The following is a 24,120-nucleotide window of genomic DNA, read 5'->3' on the forward strand; positions in this document are numbered from 1 at the left end:
TGCCATCCAGCGATTTTTAAAAAATGTATTGTACCATATATATATTTTCAGTAACTCGTATAATTCAAAAAAAGCTCTGTGTACAAAGGACTTTAGTTCTTAGACAACTAATGGAATGATTTGTATTCAAGCGATATACATATTCAATTATGTACACGATACAACTAGTTTATCGGGGCCACTTAGGCAACAAATCTACCCATGCCTACAACTCCAATACATAACTAGATTTAGGCTAATTACGTTTAAACAAATTCAACTAAACAAAATGCACATCATGCAAGCTTTGCGGTATTTTACAAGCGCAAAACGGGGTTGAGAAATGTGGTGAAAGGCGGGAAAGGGTAGGGGTGAAATTGGGGGCCTAAAACGAACTTAGAACCTAGCGTAGAATCATCCCTGGGTGCTGTTTGAGGTTTCCTCGTTCAGCTGCATCTGGGCTAGTGTGCGTACGACCACGCCCCGATTTACGGGCGTCAGACCCTGGCAGAGACCCACCACAGCGTCCAGCGCTACGTCGGGACAGTCCTGCAGAACAAATAAAACCAAAGTCAGTTTTGAAACGATTTGGATCGATTTGGTTACACTTACCTCGAGCATTTTCGAAATGGTAGAAATGATGGCATCCCGCCTCACGGAATTCACGTTGCGGGAAACGATAGACTCGCCATTGCTCTGCTCCTCATACCAAGACACCATTTCCTCGTTTTTGTCCCACAGATATGCCTGATAATAACATGATATATTTTGTAATGGATGCCGAGAGTGTATAGTCTAAATTGCTCACCTCTGTGGCACCCTTTTCCTCTACCAGCCAGCGTCGCAGCATCTGCTTGGCCTGGCCCACGGAGAGGTTGTCCTGGGCGCGCAGGATCTTCTTGATGTACGCATCCTCCAGCAGGAGACGGCGCAGGCGCCAGTACAGCCAACGGCGGGAATCGCGCCAGGGAACAATCTCGCTGATGCACTCCTTCTCCAGCATTCGCTCCGGGGTGTCGTGCAGGTCGGCAAAGTGAACTGCTACCGTGTGATAAACGTGCATAAGCACAGCAATGCGAGCCTTGATCTTTTCGTCCACCTGAGCAGCCTTGACCTTGTCGCCAGATGTATTTGCATCATCAAGCTCCTTTTTCAGCTGTATTTAAAAATAAAAATTCAATTAATCGCTCCATGTGTTGAACTAGCATTTGAAACCTACCCCAATGGTGGTGGGATCTAGGCGATGTATCGTCTTGACCAGGTCTTTCTCTTTGTACTTTATCTCCACAATGCCCTCCGGCTCAAGCACACCTCCTCTGGCCTCCGGATCGGCATATGTTTCCATGTAGCGCGGGTTAATGAGGGAGTCCAACACGGCCCAGGCTCCACCTCGCAGCTCGGCATTGGGCGGCAGGTAGATGAGCACTGGCTTCTTGTACTCCCGCAGGCCATCGACGATGTAGGCACCGAACTTGACGATTTGCTCGTACATGTCTTTCATTCCTCCGGAGAAACCACGCCAATTAGCGAACACGATCAGCGGCAGCTCCTCTCGCCCAAAGTCCTTGATTGCCTGCGCCGTTTTGTACGAGGAGTCCGGGTACCACACTTGACCCGCCTGCTGCAGGGTCTTGGCCTCCGAGTCCAAATTGGCGGGATCGGCGGGCATCTCCACCTCCACGGTGCGTGTCTCAACAGCAATAACGCCCACGGGGACACCACCCAGTCGGGCGCGACCGGTGACTACCGTCTTGGCCCACGGCGCCATAATTTCGCTCCAGGAGTCGCGGTCAAAGAAGCCGTTCTCCCAGTCATTGGCATTCACGGGATTCACACGGCCACCGAGCATCCAGCGCGGGTCGTACGGCGACTTGGTGGGCATGAAGTCCACTGGCCGATCGACACGATCGCAAGGCAGGATGATGGGCAGGTCGCAACCGATGTAGGCGGGGATGTACGAGAGCCAGTCGAGGATGGTGTACACACCATCCAGATCGATGGCCTCAGTCTTGTGGGTGACACCGTTGTTGAACATAATCTGGGTGCCTCCCAGTTGGTTGTTGGAGGCGTATACCTTGCGTCCAAGCAGCTGAAAAAGAGGAAACAATTATTAATCGGTTCTAGATCAAAAATAAATGCTGCCTTGTTACCTTATTCAGCGCGGCATAGCCCGTGAGTATAATGTGCGAGTTGTCGATCTGGATGACGCGCTGGCCCAGACGCACCACATAGGATCCAATGCCGATGGTGCGGCAGGTGACCATAGCGATGGTAACAATCTCCTCGTAGGCCTGCGACGTCTCACCGGCAATCAAACCGGCGTACCGCAGGTTCTCCACACCCAGGCCGTCGTCCTTGCCGATGATGTCGGTGATCTTGTAACGCTGCTCGCCCTCGTCCTCGATCAGGATGGCCCTCACCGAATTCAGGTTGGCCACCTGGGCGTAGTCCTCGGTGGTCAGGTAAAGGTACTTGAAGCCCTTGTCCGGCTCCTCTGGATCCTCCCAAGCGATTTTGAACATTGCCTTTACCTCCTCAGCAAGTCCGATGCGGGCACCGCTGTTTACGGAAATGTATATCTAGAAGAAAATGAATGGAATAGCATAAAGTAAATGAAGAACCGCGGAGAAAAATCAGACTTACCCTGGGTACTTTGCGTTGGCGGGCCAACTGGGAAGCCTTCGCGAACAGGACGTCCTCCTTGATGCCGAAGGAACCAATCAGGTATGTAAGGTCGTTGGCTATTACAATGATCTCACGGCCATTCGGATACTCGGGAGTGGCCAGGACAATGCGCCAAGCCACCATTCCGCACTGAAATAAAGAAATAACCGGTTTTAGCTTCTCTGATGTTGTGAGTCGAATAGAAAACCCACATTGTTTTCACCAGGCAGACGCTGCATCTCTACAAGACTGTCGCCCTCAAGGACCAGCTCCTTGCACTCGATTAGGATCTTGTCCGGAGTGCGGATGTCCACAGTGGGACGAGCCTTCGAGAACTCCCTCCAGTGACGCTCGGTCATCTGGCGGAACATGTCAGGCACATCGTAGACATAGGTGGTGCCGTTGGACTGCGCCTGGAAGCGTTTCTGCTGCAGGAAGTCCTTGGTCATGTAGGGCGTGGAGATGGGATGTCCGTGCAGAGATCCCTGCTTCTCTCCGTAGGCCTTGAACTTGATCTGCAAATAAAGGGTGAAAAGGTTTTAAAACATTTTAGAAAGAGGTTTTTATTTCAACTTACGATTCCTGTCTCCGGTTCCGTTTGCTCCGTGTACATGGAAATATCCAGGAAGTAGCCGGAGTCATTAGCAATGCATAGGCGCACTGCCTGAGTGGGCGACTGCGGTGACTGGCGGATTACCATCTTGAGCTCGGCCTGCAACACACGCAGCTTCCACAAACGTGGTCCGTACCGCATAATCATCTTCGTCACAGACTCTTCAATCTTGGCCGGGTCCATAATGACGGTGGGCACAAAGTTCAGGAAGATGTGATTGCAGTCGGTGCGCTTGGCGTGTGGATGCGAGAAAGCCACCTCCAACTCATCCATGGCCTCCAGAAGAACGCGCTCTCCCTCGTTCTGCAGATACTCGAATGAGGCCTCCTTGGTAATCAAATCCGAGTGACGGATAATCGAGCGAATAAAGAAGCGGTAGTCCGTCACCTCCTGACCCTTGGACACCTTTGCTCTGCCGAGATACAAATGCATCTTCTGGTTAGCGGTGGGCAGGGCCTCTAGATCGTATGTCTTCATGCGGTTTAGCTCCAAATGGAAAGCAGATGCTGGCTCAAGATGCCGGTAAATACGATCCTCCGTGAACTTGTCCCTAGCTCGGTACGTGAAGAACTTGGGGAACTGTCGCTTCTTCAGAGCGGCAAATGTAATTCTACGGATGCGTCGCTGGAAGAGCTCCTCGTTGTGCTCCTGGCAATAGTTTCCAAAGATCTGAGCCATTTGCAGATCATCCAACTCTCCCGTTTCCCTGACAGCCACGCTAACAATGTGAATTGGTTCCGTGGACTTGGCCTCCTCAGCAGCATTCGCCCGGGTCACGGGATCCGAAAGCGAAACATTGATAGAGGTGCTGTGCCTGCTGTCCGAGATGGAATCCGCAGCCTCCACAGCCTCCAAGACCTTGGCATTGACCATCGCAGGCGAGACAAAGTCCTCGAGCAGATCCAGAATCTCGTCCGAGTACATCTCAAAGTGCTCGAATGAGTCGAAGGCCGCAATCGCACCGGTGCGCACGAATGAGCTTCCCAAGGACTCGGCAGCTGCCTGATCTAATCCATCGGGAGAGGACATACGAGAGAACAGCCTGTTCGGATGGGCGGTGGGTAGGAGGAACTGGAAGTGAACAAGCGGTAGGCCACCGGACAGCTCCAGATGCTGCAGGCAGGTCAGCTCATAGGAGGTGTAAGCTCTCCTCACATAAACCTCCAGAGCGGCATTGCACACGGCGCGGTTGGAGTGGTAGAAAAAGTCGTGCAGGATGTCGAAGATCGAGGTCTCCGACAAAATCAGACGCTGCAGGTTCTCAGGGTGGAAGTCATGGCCGTACATATCAACGGCCGACAAGAAGATCGACTCCATTTGATTGTGACGCAGTTCATAGGCGGGCTGGTGGGCAGCGATCAGCACTTGGCGGGATCGCAGTGCCACCCTCGAATGCTCCGCTCGGTTCAGGGAGGTTAGCTCACTCAGAGTGTTGGCCAGTTCGTCAGTTAGTCCAGGTTCGTTGGCCCACAGGTGATCGATGAGCAGGGTGACCAGCAGATTCTTCTTGGCCACCTGAGAGTGGGAGAAGATGGTATTCACCACCGTCAGCATGTCGTCCTTGTGGTGCTCCCGTACCAATCCCACGCACTTGTCGTAATGTCCGTGCTGGAACTGCGACTCAACGTCATAGTACTGACGCAGTAGCTCATGCACGGCGGCCTTCATCCTGCCACGGATTCCATTCCTGTAACGCTGCACCAGCTGCACAATGCTCTGGGTGGTCAAGAAGAAGACATCTCGGTCAGCGCGCTTCTGAAGAGTGGCTGCATGGCTGTCGATCACGCTGGCGATCTGCTGCGATGGGAACTGGGCCAGGACACTGGTTATGTTGCGCTCATACAGCGTCATTAGCTTGCGGATCTTCTTCTCCACAGAGATGGGGATACGGCCAGAGATGGAGGCGATAACCTCTTGCAACTCCAGCAGCGGCAACGAGGGATCGCGCAAACTCTGCATGAACTTCTCGATGATGTCCCTTAGTCTCTGCGCATTGAAAGGTTCCGGCAGACAATAGCCAGCCAGTGTGTTCTCCAGGATGCTCTTGTAGGTATTGTGCACCCTGTTCAGCTTCTCCGGAACCGGTGCATTCTCCGGCTGGTGGAACTGTCCCTTGAAAGGCTGCGCCTTCGTCACGAGCGATGGATCGTCCAACTCCAAATGTCCCAGCAGCGATCCTGCATCCAGAACCGCTCCTGGTCGACGCACAAATGTCACTGTGCCCGCCTCCTGAGACGTCAGAGTCATCACCATCTTCATTACCTCGATCTCAGCAAAGGCCTGGCCCTTGCCAACATGGGCGCCATCTTCCACAATCATATTGATAAGCTTTCCCGCTGAAGGACTGCGCAACAGCGAGGGATCGTTCTCCTTCTCGAAGACGCACGTCTGGTTACCAATTACGATACGGTAACGATCCACCTCCTCCTTCATGTACGTGGTGTAGGACGCTCCCTCCAAGGAGATGAGCAGCCCACCGTCGGAGAGGCGGTGCACCTCGATCTCCTTAAACGAGCTATTCATCAGCAGGAAGTAGGAGTTGGCTCCGCTCTTGGCAGCCTGAACCTTGTAGCGGATACCATCGTTGATCAGCTCAACATCCACCACGTTGGTCAGCGTGTTAGCCGCCTGGATCTGACCCTTCTCTAGCGAGGTCTGGAAGCTGGAGAAGCTCTCGGTTATCTGACGATCTGCGATGTGCAGCGAACCGCACATAACGCCCAGCAGGATGTCCGGTTTCTCGGATTGCACACGTTCTGCAATCAAGGCATCTAACCAGGCGGTGTCGATGCTGTTGTCCAGGAAACGATTCGTCTCCAACAGAGTGATCAGGTACTCCACGGTGGTACGGAAATCACCACGAATGGATAGCTCCTTAAGGGCAATCACCAGATTCTCTCGAGCCTGCTGACGATTTTCGCCCCAGGAGAAACAATGTCCAAACTGTGAGTCGGCGAACTCGTGCAATCCACCACTGGCGGCAACACTGAAGTAGCCCCACACGTTCTTGCTGGACCGGAAGTTCAGCTCCTGCACGGTACCCGAGCTGGGCTTGAAGCCCTCGTCGGGATTCTCTGAGGTGATACGAGCAGCAATGACATGACCAGAGGGACGTGGCTTGTTCGGCGGATTTTCAAAGTCAATGATAGAGGATCCCCACGGAGACTCTCCGTACAGCAGACGAATGTCCTTCAGCCGGTAGAGGGGAATTCCCATTCCAATCTGCAGCTGAGCGGCGGGCAGATTCACATCGGCCACCATCTCCGTACACGGATGCTCCACCTGCAGGCGGGGGTTCAACTCCAGGAAGAAGTAACGGCCCTCCTGATCATACAGATACTCCACGGTACCAGCGCTGACGTAGCCCACCATTTTGGCCAGTCGCACGGCGGCCTTCTCCATGTCCTCAAACACCTCTGGCTGGGCTACGATGGCAGGGGCTTCCTCAATAATCTTTTGATGGCGACGCTGGATTGAGCAGTCACGGCCAAACAAGCTGATGGCATTGCCGTACTGATCTGCCAGCAGTTGTACTTCCAAATGGCGAGCACCGCGGGCCAGCTTCATCACAAAAATAGGTGATCCGGGCACCTCGGCTTGAACCTGGCGGAACAGCGCCGGGAACTCTTCGGTGGTGTCCACACGACGAATGCCCTTGCCACCACCTCCCTCCGAGGCCTTGATCATCACAGGGAAGCCTGCGAAAAAAAATGCGTTAAACACTTTCCTTAAAACGTCGTACGGATTTCACTCACCAATCTTGCTAACTGCGGCCAGACCCTGCTCCACATTGGTTACACAGCCGCGGCCGAACAGCTCGCTGGATATCTTGATCTTCTTGCCACTGTACTGGGCCTTCAGGTCCGAGCCCGACCAGGGCAGGGTGGGGATTTCGGCCGTTTGGGCCACAATCGAAGAGGCCACCTTGTCGCCCAGCGCCCACATGGCACGCTCCGGCGGGCCAAGGAACACCAGACCCTCCTTGTGGAGGAGCTCCGGCAGCTTAGGGTTCTCGGAGGCATGACCCCAACCAGCCCACACGGCCTGCAATCAGAAACGGTTCATAAACGGGATTATAATCAGTTCATTTTGATTTAATAAGTCAAACACCCCAAGGACAGCGGAGTGGAGGTGGGTGTGGGAAAAATTATGGTATCGAGCTTTATTGTTGGTAAAAATCAATCGTGACGTCATTGCCGCACTCATCGACAACACCCGGAAAACAAAACAAAATAGATAATTCACACTGTGCAAAAAGATTTCGACGCATTTGCTAATTAACCCCAAGTTGCCTGCAATAACTATTGGAAAGTAAACACTAAACAGTGAATTTCCACTCGTAAGTGTTTTGAATGCATTCCAATCTAACCAGCAAGTTTCTAGACCAGATTGTTGGCCCTGGTCCGAGGGAGGGGAATGAAATAATGAAGGGTCTTAGATTACCGGTATAAGGTTGGTTTTGAAGGGAATCTCAAGAATAAGTCTATAATTACTATTTTTTAATTACTACCTATTTACTTTTGGCTACAACAATACATCTATAGCATTAATAATCTAAGCAATAATCTAAAAATCTATTAACATTAATAAAAATCAATATCACAATAAATGTCATAATGTCATTATCACATCCTAGCAAGCTTTACTAGCTTTGGATTTGGTTTAAAAACTGAATAAATTAAAATTACGCAAAACTGTTTTAAAAATTAAAAAGACATTACATTTAAGCCTTAGTAGCCTTTGTAGTTCTCAAGATGTATGTATACCTATTCAAAAACATGTTATTTTATTTGTTAATTGGTAATTGGCACGTACAATCGTTTACACAGTAAAAGTGTCCGTGAAAACAAACTACAGGCTTTCATAAAATACATTTGAATTGCTCTCGAGCGTATATTATAAGATGACCAATTTCGGAAATTGGGCAGGGCAGTCGGCTTATACTTTGTTCATATCTCGAAGTAAAGCCATAAACAACCTTTCCCCGGGTATTTAGTCACATTTTGTAGCACAGTGTTGGCTGACACATACAGTCTTCTATATCTATCTGCTTTCAAATGCCGGCCGTCTCGTAAACACTCGAACACAAATAGGGGTCTCTTTGTTGGTATGCGGGACGATCGCTTAACTTTGCTAGTTCCTCCGATTGACAGAGTGCAAATACAAATCGTACGATGCGTTTTAGGCGGAGCTGGCTAAGCCAAATAGACAATACGGACCGACAAGGCGGTGGCCCCCAGATTCCGGACTCACCTGCACTTGAGTGCGAAGCGCAATGTCCACGATGAGCTCAACGTTGGCGTAGTTGTTGTTGTTGGATCCGCCGGGCACGGGCACATAGTGATCCGCCATCTTGATGTACTCGGCATTCGCCTTCAGATCCTCCGGCGTGACCATCACCACAAACCGAATGGCGCGCTCGTTCTTGAACATCTCGTATGCCCATCTTCGGATGGAACGCATGCACTTGACGGCCGCGATTCCGTTGTTGGCGATCAGGACTCTATTGATCACACGGGTGCCACCGAAACGCTTCACGAACTCCTCAGTGGTGGCGATGTGGAAGTCACGGTCCTGAAGGCGATCCTGGCCCAGGCCAGTGCCTCGCGACATGCTCGGCCTGGAAAAGATCAGGAGAAAGGAGTTAGTAAGAATAATATAAGAAATGCAGTGAAAACGGATGGGATCCCAGAGGACAGGGAATAACAGATTTGCAGAGACCTTTAAAACAAAAAATATAAATAGTGGTTTGAAATCCTTTTAAAACCAATTAGAAATAGCCCTGTAGTAATTATTAAAATACAATGTCCTATTGTTCAAACCGGACTTTTAGAAACCTAATAAAGAGATTTAAGTCCTAGGAAACCCTAAATTTGTAGATTTGAAGGTGGGCTTCGACTTATACACTTTTTGTCCGTGGCTTAACGTTTTTAATCTGTTAAATATAAGACCTTATTAAATCAATACCCCAATTTTTGCTGATATGTGTAGATAATGGCGCGATGAGACAGGTGGGAAAGCAAAGGGAGGGGCGGGCCAATGGCAAGAAGATTTGACAAAACCGGTTTAGCTGACATGATCAAAAGTTCTTGCACATAATTCGCTTTTGTTTACAACCAGTCGACGAGTATTGCATTGCACTAAACAAACAGGGGTATTTGATATGGGATTTACTTGAGGGTTCCCACCACGGGGACGCCGAGTAGCGATGGCGACGGCTGGTTGTTGTTGGCGCTGTGATTGCTGATGTTGGCACTCATCTCGTTGGCATTGTTATTAGTCTCGTCCTGGCCACAATCTACGGCAACAAATTGGGGTATAATGGGGCCCGAGCCCGCTCCTGATCCCGAGCCTGAACCCGATCCATTGGCGTTGTCTTCACCGGATTCAACAAGTACGAAACGCTTGCTGGCACGACGCTTCAACATTCTAATTAGCTCCACGAGGGCCAATAGCATCCAAAGTGAACTCTGGCGAGGGGATCGTCGTTTTTTATCGGGGGCTCCTCGCAATTATGCAAGTGTGACTAATAAGCGAAAATATTTTAGTGCCACTGCACCACTTTCACCGCGCTCCGCTGGCCGAAAAAAACACAAAAATCAATGTCGAACGATGTCCGCACACGCGAGAAACTTATTTGGGCAACGGGCTGGGTCTTGTGGGTTATATTCTTCGAGTTTCTGGGGTTTGCGGAATGCGGACCGACGGAGCCGACGACTGCCTGGGAACTGAACCTCGGAGCGGTGCTGGCCACCATCGCTCATACGCCGCGTTGGCCGGAGAAGCGGAGAATCGGAGAGACCCGAAGAGCGGGCCAGTCGCTGGCAAAACAAGTTTTAAGCATTATGAATGAAAACAAAACGCGGCGTCCCCACATGGCACTCTCTTTTTGATGGCCCCCTCTCACTTTTTCTCTCCATGTTTGCGCACCGCGAAAAGTTCTCGGAAAGCTGGGGGACTGAGACTGCCTCTCGGTCGCACTCACGGTCCCGAGCTTTGTGCCGTCTCTTTTCCCTAAACTCACGCGATATGTTTGGCGGCGTTTGGCTGTGACGCAGTCACCTGTTCTTTGTTTTGCTCGCTACACTGAGCGGAAATGCCTGTGCAGTTGGCAACAATCAAAACTATAAACGAATCTCTAGTTATAATCGCTTCATTATTGAAGTGTCTAATTAAAAATATAGCTTTCATTCAAGTGGATTGTTTGACGGATTTTGAAAAATCCTTATCTAATACAAGGACGTGAAATACTCCAGACATTCTACAGATAAGGTTGAACTTGAAAATTAAAATATATGAATTGAACAAGATAAGGCTATTATACATTTTCTAGATAAACAATTTAAAACTATAGTGCTGTTCAAGATTTTTGAAAAATTTAAGATAAATGTAAATTTTAAATTTTACTTGGCCTGACTTTCGCTGTACTATATAAAACAATTTAATAGTTTAGTACAATTATTTTCGCCATCACATTTTTGACTTTGATGGAAAAGTTTTACTGCTGACTAATAAAATGCTGCCATCGTAATACCGATAATGTATTTTTGATGTTATAGCTATTTTTGATTTGGGTAAACCCTATTCGCCTTACCTCAACCGCTTGCGCCGCTCGGAAATATCGCCGTTCTGCCGAATATCGTTCTGCATCTTCTGGGGGAACTCGTCGCAGGCCTCGCCCGCCTCGGCAGCCTTCTCATCGATCTCGTCGCCCACCTGTGGGATGGTCGAAACAAATATACAATCGTTAGTGGTGGTGCCAACAGATTGGGATTACAGTGCTCTTTACCAGAAAGCTGGGCCTCTCGCCCTCCGCGGACTGGGCGGCGGTCTCATTGGACTCATTTGTTTCACTCATCTTGACAATGTTAATGTCTATGCTGTTGTTGTTCTTGTTCTTGTTGATGCTGTTGTTGTTGTTCTGATGGCAGGTGATGCGGATGTTGTCGTTGCTCAGGTCGGTTAGTGCGCTGTCCTTCAACTGTTCGCACAGCTCCTCCACCTCGGACTTGAGGCTCTCGCTGGAGAACTTGACCTTCTTGATGCAGGCCTTGGGGAATCGCTTGTCACCCGCTTTCACCGCTGCTGTTGCTGCGGCAGGTGGTGTCGCTGGTGCAGCCGAAGGGTTGCCAGTTGTGGTTGTTGTTGCTGTAGCTGCAATCACGCTGGAGTTGTCTGCAAGCACAGAGATAAGAAAAGTAATACAAAAGTTAGTCGTGGTCAAAAGTCACACACATTACAGACTAATTATACTGGGTTATCAGCTAGGTGTGCGATTTGTGTGCCCTTCAAGTGTTTCGGTGTAACAAAGTTGTGGATTCTTACGATTGGTAGCGGTGTTGCTGTTGTCGCTGTCGCTAGTTGTTGCTGTCGTGGCCAATGGTGCTGCTGACGACTGGACGGGTTTGAATCTTTTCTGGCCGCGGCCAAAGATCAATGTTAAGAGGAATGCGAGAAAAGCAGCCAGAGTGCCTAATAGTGTGATCAACATCGGCTATATCCAAAAAGCTGCTTTAAATCGGTGAATGCAAATCGGATTAGATAATCGTATCTTGTGTCGGGCTTGGCTTAATTTACATTGTGGGGACGGTGAAAGTGCCTGTGCATTGCTATGGGTTTCGCATCATCTCGTTTCGGAGACTTTTCAAGTTCAAAAACCTTGCCACGAAATTGTAGGCCAAAGCGGCGAAACAAAACAAAATAAAAATGCTAATCTATGCATAAACTAGTTGGACAGATACAATTAAGAAACCGAAAAACAGCCATATGGAAACCAAAAATAAATCGTTGCCAGGTCAATGAGGAGTTGATAAGAAACATGGTTAGCGAATAAGGAGTACTCTGTCTCAAAACTAAAAATAATTTAGGGTGTCCTAATTAAATAGTTCAAAGGTTGTGATTGCATCGAAAATATCAAAACAATAATAGGACATTTTTGAAGTTCGTTGGTTAAGGTTGAAAATCAAGCGATGGTAGCGGTTATCTACTGATCTATATATTACGTGGTAGCTGTTATCTACTGATCTGTATATTACGTTAGACATACGTGTAATCATTGACAGATCATTAGGTGGCAAATTCGAATTAGTCTATACTTAAACACAACCAAGTCAATAAACATTCCACTCTAAGTATATGCACATATTGTTTTCAATATACTATGCAAAAATACAGAAGCTCAAAGTGTTCCCGGGCCAAAAGTCAAAGATTGCTGTACTAATAAGCAATCCCACTAATAATCCCCTTCGGCAGAGTGTTAAAAACGCTAAAATTAATGTTGGATATTGGGGGTACAATGTGCAGCGCATTAAAATTTAAAACAAAACGCAGAAGAGTGCGAAAGAAAATGGAAACAACTCAGACTGACAGAAAAAAACCCCAGTTGGCGGTGTGGAAATGCAAATTGGTATGGCCAGTAGAAGAGGTCAATGATTTTGGCATTACAGTGTATAAGTGTGCCAGCCAGCGGGGCTTTGAAAGGCAAGGAAAGTCGAATTAGACACCGGAATCGATCTCTGGCAACAGTCGGGTGTTATGTAACGCCCCGCGGCAGGCGCCTTACTCGGAAATCCCGAAGTGAACTAGGATTTGGGTTACACTCCGCGCTAGAAACGACTCAACAGGTGTGGATCCGCACTCGAGTAGCTTTATAAACACCTCCCAAGTGGAGTCGTATGTTTTTCTACGGACGATCTTACGATAAGAACTCGAGGGCTCCGCATCTGTTTGAATTACTCAACAGCCGAAAGTACAGAAGTCTTACTAACTGCGATAATCTTGGGGGCAACACTTTTCGGGGACCTTGACTAGGTTTTATTTGGTTTAGTTTTAGCTTTAGGTTATTTTTAGGTTTACGGTTTGATCTCGCTTTACCACTCTGCGTGTGCCTTTGTCTAGTTTCTGGTGTAAGTTTCGAAGACGAGGTCGGATCGGATCGTATCGAATAGGATCGGATTCAACTTCCTAGACTGACTGGTTCCGCACGATTTCTAGATGGCTACTGCAGTGACCGACGCTTGGAACTCAACTGGGCCATGCTCGTCCGAAAAGCGCTATCGATGCCTGGACACCGCTGCCCGCGTAGCGCCGACTTCGACTTCGACGTCGCCACTATCAATATCAACTATAGCTATGGCCAGGTTTCCGTGCGCGGACCTGTGTTTGTGCGTGTTCAGGTTGTTGCGCTCGTATGTTAATCGCCGGCGGGTCTCGCGGGTCGCCAAGCCAATTGTTGTTGCCGGCGCTGAGTGACCAGAAGGAATACAAGCGTACAAGTGAGCCCCACTAATTCGAACAGTAAAACGGTCGACTTAAACAGGGAAATCTCTGGCACTAAAAGCACTTTTATAAGGCCGACACGGGTAATTGTAAAAGTATTGCCCAACGGCTTGAGTGATCTTCATTCAAAATGAATAGGCCATAACATTTTACGAATGACTAGATCTCTGATTTAATTTTAAAAACAAATTTATGTGTGGAATACACACTTTAAATAGTAAACACAGTGGTTTTTGAGATAACATAACTACACTGTTTGAGTTTTCTTCAATTGTCTGATTTAAAAATATTAACCAATCTTAGATAATAGATCTTTTAAAAATATTTAACGACCAAAAACTTTTATTTTTTGGTTTAAACTGCGTAATAGATAACACAAATTTGTTTACAACACCTAGAGTCAAGGCAGAAGTTCGTCTTACGAAAGTTCCACTGTTGAGGGCAATACGTTCCTAACGGTCTGCACTTGATAAATCGAGATAAGAGCGATATGTCGATGGTGATCAGCTGTTGCCAACAAGCTGTAGTTGTCGTTCCCTCTCTGTCTCTATAAGTCCGTCTTTCTCTGCTCTCTTAAATGTATCTGTGCCAATGTGGGAGCTTTTCAATGTCAAGGTCGCCGATGTTTTAACTGTGCTGTTGTTTTTGTTGGGGCAGCGCCACCTGGATTTAATCTGAAAGTTGACCCATCCGCTGACGGTAATGCACTCTAGGGTAATACAATAACAATAACAACAACAACCATAATTTCTCAATTTGCTGGCGTAAGTGGCAAGCGATGCTGATTAGGGTTAAATGAGCGAAAACGCCAGAAATTGATTAGCGCGATGCACTTGAAATCGAATCATTAACGAATTCAGTCCGCTGCCACGAGCAGAACACGCAAATGCCGCTGATTTGTTTTCATTTTTTATTGTTCGGCTTGTACGGTTGCTCCCGGCATCGGCAGAGGTTTTTTAAAAGTCATAAAAGAAATTCCCGACGCGACGCCCGCTTTAATCTCAGATAGGAGAGGGCGAGTGCCTGAAAAATCTTCCGATTTCGGCATTGGCCTTGGCGACCGATTATGATTAATACTTAACGGTGACGGGTCTCCGGGCCTCGAAATCTTTCCCGGGATCTTATCGCACGGAAATTTTTTGTATTTTGGTTTTCGATTTTTGGTCAAATTATTCATGTTTGGCGCGTGGCCACAAAAAAACCGTCTACTGGTATCACCTCCAAATAATAATAGAACCGAAGTCGGTCGCGTGTGAAACGCCTGATTTCGATGGGCTTATCTGTAGGATTTCTACACAGAACCGAACTAAGATTGTGTTCGAATGACTGGAAGGCATGTTGAAGATGGATGATACATTTAAAGAAGGCATCCGGCGTACAACAAAGTAATGAATCCCTTTATTTTAACCCACTATTACATTAATTTATGGTATTTATATGATTAGTTCTATATTACTCAACATGTTTTAAATTTTTCCCAGTGTACAAGTGGGTTTGTTTTTAAATACCACAACAGCATTTTTGGGACTGCCCTTTGAATTTTCGGTTGTAATTCTTTAAGGGATTTCATTTGATGATATGTTTAATATAATATTGTGTAAACATTTCCAAAAGAGATGCTGAATTATCTGTAATGGGGATGCAAGTCCTCAATTTAATTCTTATTAGGTAATTGAAGCCGGCTGACACACACACGCGCAGCTATGCTGCTCACTCGCCCACACTCATACATACATACGTCACGGGCATCGCGCGATGTGTAAAATCCAATAGGAATCAAGGTCAGTAACGAGTGGGAGAACGAGAGAGAGCGAAAGAAGGCGAGCATATTGCAGATGAAAAGAATGGGAATGTGAATTTATATTTATGCTGCCCACTGCACTTTAATACTCTGATAGAATTCGGCACTTTGGCCAGCGCATTCAAATGATAAACAAACGCGGGTCCCGATCTCTGTCTATGCTGGGGGGTTATTCACCCCGCCGATTTGCATATATGCGCATACATTTCGAATCGGGCTGTAATTACCCGTTTAGCGCTTAGATTACCGCACTTACTTTTCTCCATCGCACTGCGCTTCGCACGTTTCTTTCGGTTGGCAATTTTGTTGTGTGTAACTGTTCTTTTCCGGGTGCAAAACTCTCTCTCCTAGGACTTTGGGGCCTTGACTCCCCTATTTCACAGTTCCTAGCGGTTCCCAGAGGGGCGTGTGGCACGGCTGATAAGTTATCAGGTTGTGATCGACTGCAGTGCTGTGTTTGTTATTTTTCGCTTGATATTTGTTCGTATTTCACGCGTAATTATTCACACTCGATTGGTGTGGCCGTTCGTTGAGAAATACTGAAAAATACTGGGCGAGGAAATCAACAGCTGTTCGGCGGGTGCAAACCAACCCTGTCCTCCCAGGGCTGCATTAGCGGCGCAGATTTTTCGGCGCGTGCATTTTATAAACAACAATTTCGGCAAATAACCAGGTTTTTGAGCATGTTCGACGTGGAACCCATTATTGCCGACCACAAGGACGTAATACACGATGTGGTCTTCGACTATTACGGCCGCCGGATGGCCACTTGCTCCAGCGATCAGACAGTAAAGGTAATGGATTGGTTTTCTCTCTGCGATAAAGACCTCTGTGATCCGGAATTTCTACTTACAGATCTGGGATGAGGACGGGCAGGGCAAGTGGAGCGTCACCAGCAGCTGGAAGGCCCACTCCGGCTCCATTTGGCGCGTGTCCTGGGCGCATCCGGAGTTCGGCCAGGTGGTGGCCACCTGCTCGTTCGATCGTACCGCCTCCGTTTGGGAGGAGGTGATAGGCGATAAGATCTCCGCCAGCAATACCCCATCCCGGAGATGGGTGCGCCGCACCACCCTGGTGGATTCGCGGACCAGCGTCACGGATGTGGAGTTTGCGCCCAAGTACCTGGGACTCCTGCTGGCCACCGCCTCCGCCGACGGCATCATCCGCATTTACGAAGCCCCGGACATCATGAACCTTTCGCAGTGGCCCGTGCAGCACGAGATCGCCAACAAGCTGCCGCTGAGCTGTTTATCCTGGAACACGTCCACATACATGGTCACCCAACTGCTGGCGGTGAGCATACATATATCTCTAAGAGAGATCTACAGAAAATACAAATTATCCATGATAGCTAAATGGAATCTTAGCGTGCACAATATTTAATTGAAATGCATCTAAAATCCTCTTATATGACATCGTTCTAACATTTAACTATATAAGTTGAAGGAGAATTAAGAAGCAGGATGTATCAGATATCCCTATGATTTTTTTTATTTTTCAATTCTGTATTCGAAACTTGTATTCTTTGGAATTCCAATTTATTTTATGGTACAAAAGTGAAGATATCCGGGTTAAAAGATGTTATTTAAAGATTATAGGTCGTTTTCTCTTCCGCACGGTAAAATAAAGTGTTCCCATAAATCGTATGGATATTAAGAGTTTTAAACCTACATGCGGATGAGAAACTGGCGCTAAGTGTTGACACCAAATTGCCATACTTATTAACCAAATTATATTTTATTCTCTTTTTTTTTTGCAGGCCGGCAGCGACGAGGCGGCCACGCCTACCGGGAAGGTGTTTTTATTTGCCTACAGCGAGAATGCCCGAAAGTGCGTGAAAATCGACACTGTTAATGACATAACCGACCCGGTAACGGATGTGGCCTTTGCTCCTAATGCCGGTCGCACCTTCCACATGCTGGCAGTGGCCAGCAAGGATCTCTACATTGTAAACCTGCGGGGCGTGACGTAAGATTGATAACAATATTTAAAGAGAATCTATTCTAAATAATGTCTATAATTTCAGAGATGCCACTGGCGTTTCGAAGTTGGACATCCAGACTATCAAATTCAGTGAGCACATGTGTCCTGTGTGGCGCGTCTGCTGGAATATGCTGGCCACCATGTTGATCTCCACGGGCGACGACGGCTGCGTGCGTCTGTGGCGGATGAACTACAACAGGCAATGGCGATGTGCCGCCGTCCTCAAGGCGGAGGGCAGTGGACCCACCTACGAGCCAGCTCCGCCCACCCCGACGCTGGCCACCACCGCCTCGGCCACGGCCAAGTTCTACAAGAAGGGCACCATCGGCAACCAGGTGCCATGGCACTGATCTTGTACTTAACCTTTAGAGTCCCGAATAAATTCCTAAGCTAAATCTCTTTTGGTTACTTTTCATTTTGGGTAGAAACGTTTCTTCCTGACTAAATATTTTCAAATGCCTAAAATAAGTTAAAAGAATTTCTAGTTGTGGAATACACTTTACACTTTTCTTATATATTGTTGTTATACATTACAATTCTTTTATACCGATATATTCAAACTAACATGTAATACAATTTATTTATACCGATAACAAAATTGTGTTATTAGTTTCGGGTACTAAGAAAGTTGGAAAACATTTTTATATTCCTTTTTTTAATTATACATAGGGATAATATTAAGGTAAAGAAATGTTCTTTTAATATTTTAGTAGGCCAGAATTCCTTTTCAACTAAATAAATCGCTTGTAACAGCATGAGCAATATAATTTTTTTAGAATTTGAAGATCTTAATGTTGACATTCGACCAATGATAAACTAAATGCTGTTATAAAAGATTCCGAAAGCATTCTAAACATTAGGGAGGGATGTGAATTGGTGGTGTTTTTTTTATCCCACTTACGTCTCGGAATAGGAGCCTGCATTCTAATAAATCCAACAAGTATCTTCCTGGTCCACATTTCTCTGTTGTGTTTAGTATTTTATAGATCGTGATTCCTTCCGTGCATTCTCGCGTTACATCACAAAACGTGGGGATCTAGTTTCCCAAATGTAACAGGGACTAACGACAATATGCACTAATACTCAAACTTTTGCCGGCAAACTGGAGCAATATTGATTTCGGACAACTTCCCCGGAAAGCGAAAAATCAAAACAAAATTAAAGTTCACATGACAAACAAGAGTGAGCACTAAAATAATAATAAGAAGTGCTCTCTCTTGCGTCACTTATGTGTGTGTGAGCGAGAACGGCAGATCTGATATGCTAGCTATTTTTAAAAGCCCACATCGCAGGCAAAATCGAATTGATAAACTAGAATACAAGAAGAAAAACGCATTTTCAGGTTCAGTGGTTGCATTCAAATCCATTTATTAACTTTTATTTATGGGTTATGTGTGTTCGATTAACCCCTCTCATTGGAACAAAATCAATGGATCATAAAATTCGGCTTAAGTGCATTTACATTCCATCCACATGTGCATAAATTAAATATTAGAACACAACAAGTGCCCATAGCAACGTTTTTATTATGTTTAACACGAAAAACCATTCAGAAATGTCGCGAAATATTCCACTTAATTGACTCGAACCGCAATAAAAACAGGAATCATTTTCACTTTCGATGACACCACACAATTATAATGATATGCAACCACCCCACGGCGGGTATTCGGCCTCCTGATCCTGTTGCTCTGCTGGTAATCGAAGGAATGAAATCCCGACCGACCAGCTCAATGGTTTTTGTAGCGTGGATTTGATAAAACCACCCCGCATGCGTCGATGTCAGAAATACTACCCGTCCCAGATCCGAATGATTGTCTCTAATTGGAAGTTTTGACGTATGTATTATGTTAAAGGCGATGGTGTTGACGCCGATCTCTGAGCCGAACCACCCTTAGACATTTTATAGTAGACCCGGTGGGTGGTGGTTGGTAAATCGCGTGGGAAGTCAAAGCTCAGGGGTCTCTCACATAGCCGAATACGTGGTAACTCCCGAAGCATTTATATGTGTTTAACCGGCAAAAATAAATTAATGCGCAAAAGATTGTTTCTTGTTTTTTATTTTAGGGGTGATTTCGGATTTTCCCATATTCCACGGACAGCAATTCTGGTTGCTCGGTTTCAATGTAATTTTGGTTTCAAGTGATTTTTCGGTGTGGGCTATTGGTTCTAATTGCAAGTACTGGAATTCTACCAAATTAAATTAAACTATTCATTTGGGAACTAAGAACTGAGGGATTTAAGACATATTGCTATCATTTTTCCCTGACTGTGGGAAACGCATTTTGAGAAGAAGTGATATTCAAAAAGTCAACAACAAATTGGTTTTGAAAACCCCCTTCACAACCAAATCATGGATCCGCTATGGGACACCATATTATTTTATATTCACAATGGAGCCCAGCAGCACTACTGTCAACTGACTTATATATTTCAAATTTTGTGAATGATAAATTAATGATATATTATTATATATTTATATTATTATTAGAACAAGGAATAGAAAATAAATATGTATATATAAACTGTATTCGCTGGCATTTTTGAACCTCATTCTCCGAAGAATTCGAGATTTAATTTTTGAAATACTACCGTGGGCAAAAAGTTAGGTGAATTTTTAATTTAAACTTCGCGGGCCTACTATTTTGGGCTAGTTCTTTGTTCTGGAGTTGGCAGGACTCTTCATGACATGACTGCTAATAACGAATATTATTTGACCGTTATGCGTCGTTTACGTGAAGCAATTCGTCTAAAATGACAGGAATTATGGGATAAGCGTTTCGAGTCGATTGAGGTGTTAAAAGCAGAATCGAAGAAGGCGCTGATAGCTATACCAAAAACGGACTGTTTGACATGTTTCGTGGATTGAAAAAATCGTTGGCATAAGTGTATTTTATCGGAAGGGGATTACTTCGAAGGGGATTAAATTGATTTAGAAGAATAAATATGGATTTTTCATTTTACAGTCAAATTCACCTTACATTTTGCCCATATTTTGTTACTAATTTACATCGGATACGAATGCCTCTATTAATCAAAATATTAGAATCGTAGTTAATTCTAGTCCTTTTATAAAGAATACTTTATCATGGTTTTTATTTATAAATCACTTATTCAAGTAATATAGTAAACAAGTTTTGAATCAGATGGTGACTTGCACTTCATTCGATTTAATGTTTGTAGGAGTTCTTACTTGAAATTTCATAAACATTTAGCTAACTTGAAAACTTTTGAAAATAATCCTTTATACCACATCCAGTTATATTAAAAAAAGTAGCTTGCTTTATTTTAACCCTGCTACTTTTGTGATACAGTTTCCCTTTCGGTGTTTATGTTTCTGGAGCGGAGACAAGATCCTGGGCCTGTTTTCCAGTTTTTCTCGAACACTTCCGGTTTCTCCTGCGGTTTCGGGTTCAGTTTTTGGTGTTCGGGGTTGCGACCCCAGCACCTTGCTAACCCCGCTCCCTAATTACGGGCGGCGAATGTGCAGCCGGCTTAACTAACCGCCGCGGATTGGGTGCTCACGTGCTTAGTTAGTTGCTCAGAAATGCATAAGCGTATGCAAATTTTATAAACCGTGAGCGGCATTCGTTGACCCCCAGCGCAGGCTGACCAGCGGTCAGCGGTCAGCGGTCCGCGATCCAGTGGTCCAGCGGTCTAGTGAGCACAGTGGCAGTCTGTTAGATCCGGATTATTTCCGATTCGGTGCATTTGTAAAATATAAAATATTAAAAATTTAAAAGCGAAATGGCGACGGAATTGGGAGCATCACTTCGCATCTGGCGGCAGATAACCGAAGCGGAGTCGCGCCTGCTCGTACAAGATAAAAGTGATGATCGTGTTGGGACTGACTCGTATCAGGGCCGGAATGAAGCCCTTATAGAAGGCCAACGGACCCTGCTTGGCGATGCTGAGAAAGGCCCCCCCAATTCCGGAGAACTCGCCCGGCTTGGCGTTCATGAAAGTGGTCTTAATCACATCGAGCGGTTGCGTTATGACCGTGGCAATGCATCCGGCTATCGTGGAGGTGGCAAAGTGCAGCGGTACACCATCCTTTGCTCCTGTGGCGTTCTTGAGCATCTGCTTCACCTGGTCGTAGGCGGCGTTGGTGCCGATGGTCAGCAAGATGGCCCTCGACACGGCGGGCACAGTGCCACGGAAGAGACTGGACAAGCCTTCCTCCTTGTAAATGCGGAACAGGCCGTCAAACACGTTCTTGTAGCTGAGGAATTGGTTTCGATGAGACGTGTTGATAAAGGGGAAAGGGTACTGCAGACAAGAGAACAAAGCACGAGATACAAAACGCCACCATTGTGAAAGATGTTGCATACTTCAAAGGCGTAAGCAAGTGTTCTTATTGTAATGTAAAGCCTGTGTTACCCAGCTTAAGCAGTGCGCACAGTTTATGGACCTGTAGTACAAGGCCTCAGTAATTCATCAGAAGTTCCACAGAAACACTTGAATTATGCATTAATTATCATACAAATGATTGATGTTGTTAACATGGGCCTGTGGTAGGGTTTTGCTATCAACATTTAATCGACTTGTTATCGAACTTTAATCAACTCGGCACATTGATGTCATTAGCCTATTGGTGACATGCCGAACTGCAGTGAGGTACACAATTTCTCTGATTGAACAATTTAACGGACAGGGAACGGAAGCTCCTCTTCCAAGCTAATATCCATTAGCTTTTAGTTAAATGGTCCCTAGAAGATCTCTAGGACATGACATACTCACTTACGTCGGCTTTCCGGCGGCAACTTGCTGTCGTTCTGGAGCCGCACTGTGACCACGTCCCCCGGAACGCCCACAATACCACCAACGAGTCCCGCGAAGGCTGCCAGGCCCATCTTGGCACCCATGTTCCCGGCGTCGACAAAATCCTTGCCAGCTTCGTACAGGGCAAAGCGTGTGGTGGTGTACGTCAGCTGACGGAACCACGATGCCGAGATGCCATTGTAGAATCCCAAAAAACCACCTCTCTGGTAGATGTTCCTGATGATCGCGCCCACCGGCATCCTCTCCTTTCGCGACTGCGTCTGCAATTGCACCTTGACCAGGTCCAGCGGGTGGGTGGTGGTCACTGCGATCGCCGAGCAGATGCCGCCGGACCACCAGCGCGGCAAGCGCCTCTCGTCTTTAGTACCCATAGAGATCTCTGATTGCCCTATACTTACTACAGGTTTCACTGATTTTTTTGAACAAATACCAAATAACTGACAAGTAATGATACACAGGTTTTTTGGATCTTTTACACTGAAAAACAGTGTTTTTTGTGCGTGCTTGTGGAATGCTATGGCAATTAAATTATGTTAATATACACAGAGAGATATATTCAAGTACATTGTTCTTGTATTGAGAAAATTCGTTCTTAAAACCCGTGTAAGTACATTTTATTATCATTGTTCTCATTACACCAGTTTACAAAAAAAAATTGATGAAATACGCACTTCAGGAAACCTTTGTTTTCCGGTAGGATACATCTCCCTGATTAAGAAAAGGGCATTTAAAATTTTTTCTATGGTACCAATTTTTTTTTAAGTGTAAAAAACGTTTTTCGCACTTTTTTATTTTCTAACTCGAGTTGTGACAAACCGAATTCGGTCATTAAAGACTCATTTTACAGGTAATGGAATGCCCTTTAACTTTCTTATACACATCATTGAGTTCCATTCATTAGTTTAGAAGCTACACTTCGTCAAAGTTTAAAAAGTTGGAAAACATGCAAAAACGCTGGCATAAATTGCATCTTTAAAAATACACGCCTAAAAACCGAAATTAGTTTTATGTTGTTTTCTTAAAGACTGAACTTTAACGGAGAATATAAGCCATTGATTACGACAATCCGTTGGTAAATCGATTTTTTACAGATTTTTAAACGTATATACCCAAGTTCAGTGCTCGGGAGCAGCGGCCGTTAAACATTATTTTAAATTTTCAGTGTTGAGGAACGTAAGAATTTGGTGCAAGTTGTAGTGCATAACGTCAGTTTCCTGGGTATTTCCTTGCTAAAAATATATGAAAATGATTTCCTTGTAACTGCAATCGCATACTTTTTAGCTTGCCAAGCACTAATAGCAAAGAAACTGACGTTATGCATAACTACTTGCACCAAAATCTTACGTTCCTCAACACTGAAAATTTAAAATAATGTTTAACGGCCGCTGCTCCCGAGCACTGAACTTGGGTATATACGTTTAACAATCTGTAAAAAATCGATTTACCAACGGATTGTCGTGATCAATGGCTTATATTCTCCGTTAAAGTTCAGCCTTTAAGAAAACAACATAAAACTAATTTCGGTTTTTAGGCGTGTATTTTTAAAGATGCAATTTATGCCAGCGTTTTTGCATTTTTTCCAACTTTTTCAACTTTGACGAAGTGTAGCTTCTAAACTAATGAATGGAACTCAATTATGTGTATAAGAAAGTTAAAGGGCATTCCATTACCTGTAAAATGAGTCTTTAATGACCGAATTCGGTTTGTCACAACTCGAGTTAGAAAATAAAAAAGTGCGAAAAACGTTTTTTACACTTTAAAAAAAATTGGTACCATAGAAAAAATTTTAAATGCCCTTTTCTTAATCAGGGAGATGTATCCTACCGGAAAACAAAGGTTTCCTGAAGTGCGTATTTCATCAATTTTTTTTTGTAAACTGGTGTTATTAGATCGAAATGGTGATAAGAGAAGAGATAAATTGAGTTTACTTAACAACTTTTTAGTAAGTATACACTACTGACTGGACTAATAGCTTCTTTGTAGAGATATACAATGTAAGTACCGCCAATTCAACTTGATC

At 45.6% G+C, this 24,120-nt stretch overlaps 3 protein-coding genes across 5 annotated transcripts; 1 reads left to right on the forward strand and 2 right to left on the reverse strand.

The window, feature by feature from the left end:
* Positions 1-40: 40 nt before the first annotated feature.
* On the reverse strand, positions 41-13,284 carry LOC119548978 (acetyl-CoA carboxylase). Of its 2 annotated transcripts, XM_037856572.1 has the most exons (14): positions 13,130-13,284; positions 11,582-11,764; positions 11,046-11,431; positions 10,851-10,972; positions 8,510-8,876; positions 7,012-7,300; positions 3,221-6,954; positions 2,856-3,158; positions 2,623-2,793; positions 2,130-2,558; positions 1,199-2,068; positions 788-1,135; positions 592-726; positions 41-528 (listed from the first exon to the last, which is right to left on the reverse strand). In XM_037856572.1, the coding sequence occupies exons 2-14, from the start codon at positions 11,745-11,747 to the stop codon at positions 394-396; spliced, it is 7,455 nt and encodes a 2,484-aa protein (XP_037712500.1). In that variant the 5' UTR covers positions 11,748-11,764; positions 13,130-13,284; the 3' UTR covers positions 41-393. The 2 variants fall into 2 exon arrangements, with proteins under 2 accessions (XP_037712500.1, XP_037712501.1); XM_037856573.1 differs by lacking the exons at positions 10,851-10,972; positions 11,046-11,431; positions 11,582-11,764; positions 13,130-13,284 and adding an exon at positions 9,431-9,840.
* Positions 13,285-14,509: 1,225 nt separating this feature from the next.
* On the forward strand, positions 14,510-17,713 carry LOC119548980 (nucleoporin seh1). Its single transcript, XM_037856576.1, has 5 exons — positions 14,510-14,919; positions 16,009-16,129; positions 16,191-16,628; positions 17,095-17,303; positions 17,362-17,713. Exons 1-5 carry the CDS (start codon positions 14,870-14,872, stop codon positions 17,666-17,668), a joined length of 1,125 nt encoding a protein of 374 aa, XP_037712504.1. The 5' UTR covers positions 14,510-14,869; the 3' UTR covers positions 17,669-17,713.
* Positions 17,714-20,416: 2,703 nt separating this feature from the next.
* LOC119550726 (mitochondrial dicarboxylate carrier) lies at positions 20,417-22,540 on the reverse strand. 2 transcript variants are annotated; one of them, XM_037859624.1, is made up of 2 exons: positions 22,059-22,540; positions 20,417-21,540 (listed from the first exon to the last, which is right to left on the reverse strand). In XM_037859624.1, the coding sequence occupies exons 1-2, from the start codon at positions 22,469-22,471 to the stop codon at positions 21,087-21,089; spliced, it is 867 nt and encodes a 288-aa protein (XP_037715552.1). In that variant the 5' UTR covers positions 22,472-22,540; the 3' UTR covers positions 20,417-21,086. The 2 variants fall into 2 exon arrangements, with proteins under 2 accessions (XP_037715552.1, XP_037715554.1); XM_037859626.1 differs by having other exon boundaries at positions 21,300-21,540; positions 22,063-22,540.
* Positions 22,541-24,120: the final 1,580 nt, after the last annotated feature.

Source organism: Drosophila subpulchrella, chromosome 2R, assembly GCF_014743375.2.
Source record: "Drosophila subpulchrella strain 33 F10 #4 breed RU33 chromosome 2R, RU_Dsub_v1.1 Primary Assembly, whole genome shotgun sequence".
NCBI lineage: Eukaryota > Metazoa > Arthropoda > Insecta > Diptera > Drosophilidae > Drosophila > Drosophila subpulchrella.

Excerpts from the sequence above, each read along its gene's own strand:
- LOC119548980 (XM_037856576.1), top strand. The coding sequence starts at position 14,870 with ATGTTGAAGATGGATGATACATTTAAAGAAGGCATCCGGCGTACAACA. Across the intron at positions 16,629-17,094 it reads TGGTCACCCAACTGCTGGCG|GCCGGCAGCGACGAGGCGGC; the intron begins GTGAGCATACAT and ends TTTTTTTTGCAG. Across the intron at positions 17,304-17,361 it reads GTAAACCTGCGGGGCGTGAC|AGATGCCACTGGCGTTTCGA; the intron begins GTAAGATTGATA and ends CTATAATTTCAG.
- LOC119548978 (XM_037856572.1), bottom strand. The coding sequence starts at position 11,747 with ATGTTGATCACACTATTAGGCACTCTGGCTGCTTTTCTCGCATTCCTC. Across the intron at positions 1,136-1,198 it reads TAGATCCCACCACCATTGGG|CTGAAAAAGGAGCTTGATGA; the intron begins GTAGGTTTCAAA and ends TTTTAAATACAG. Across the intron at positions 529-591 it reads CCATTTCGAAAATGCTCGAG|GACTGTCCCGACGTAGCGCT; the intron begins GTAAGTGTAACC and ends TTTGTTCTGCAG.
- LOC119550726 (XM_037859624.1), bottom strand. The coding sequence starts at position 22,471 with ATGGGTACTAAAGACGAGAGGCGCTTGCCGCGCTGGTGGTCCGGCGGC. Across the intron at positions 21,541-22,058 it reads CCGCCGGAAAGCCGACGTAA|CTACAAGAACGTGTTTGACG; the intron begins GTGAGTATGTCA and ends CCAATTCCTCAG.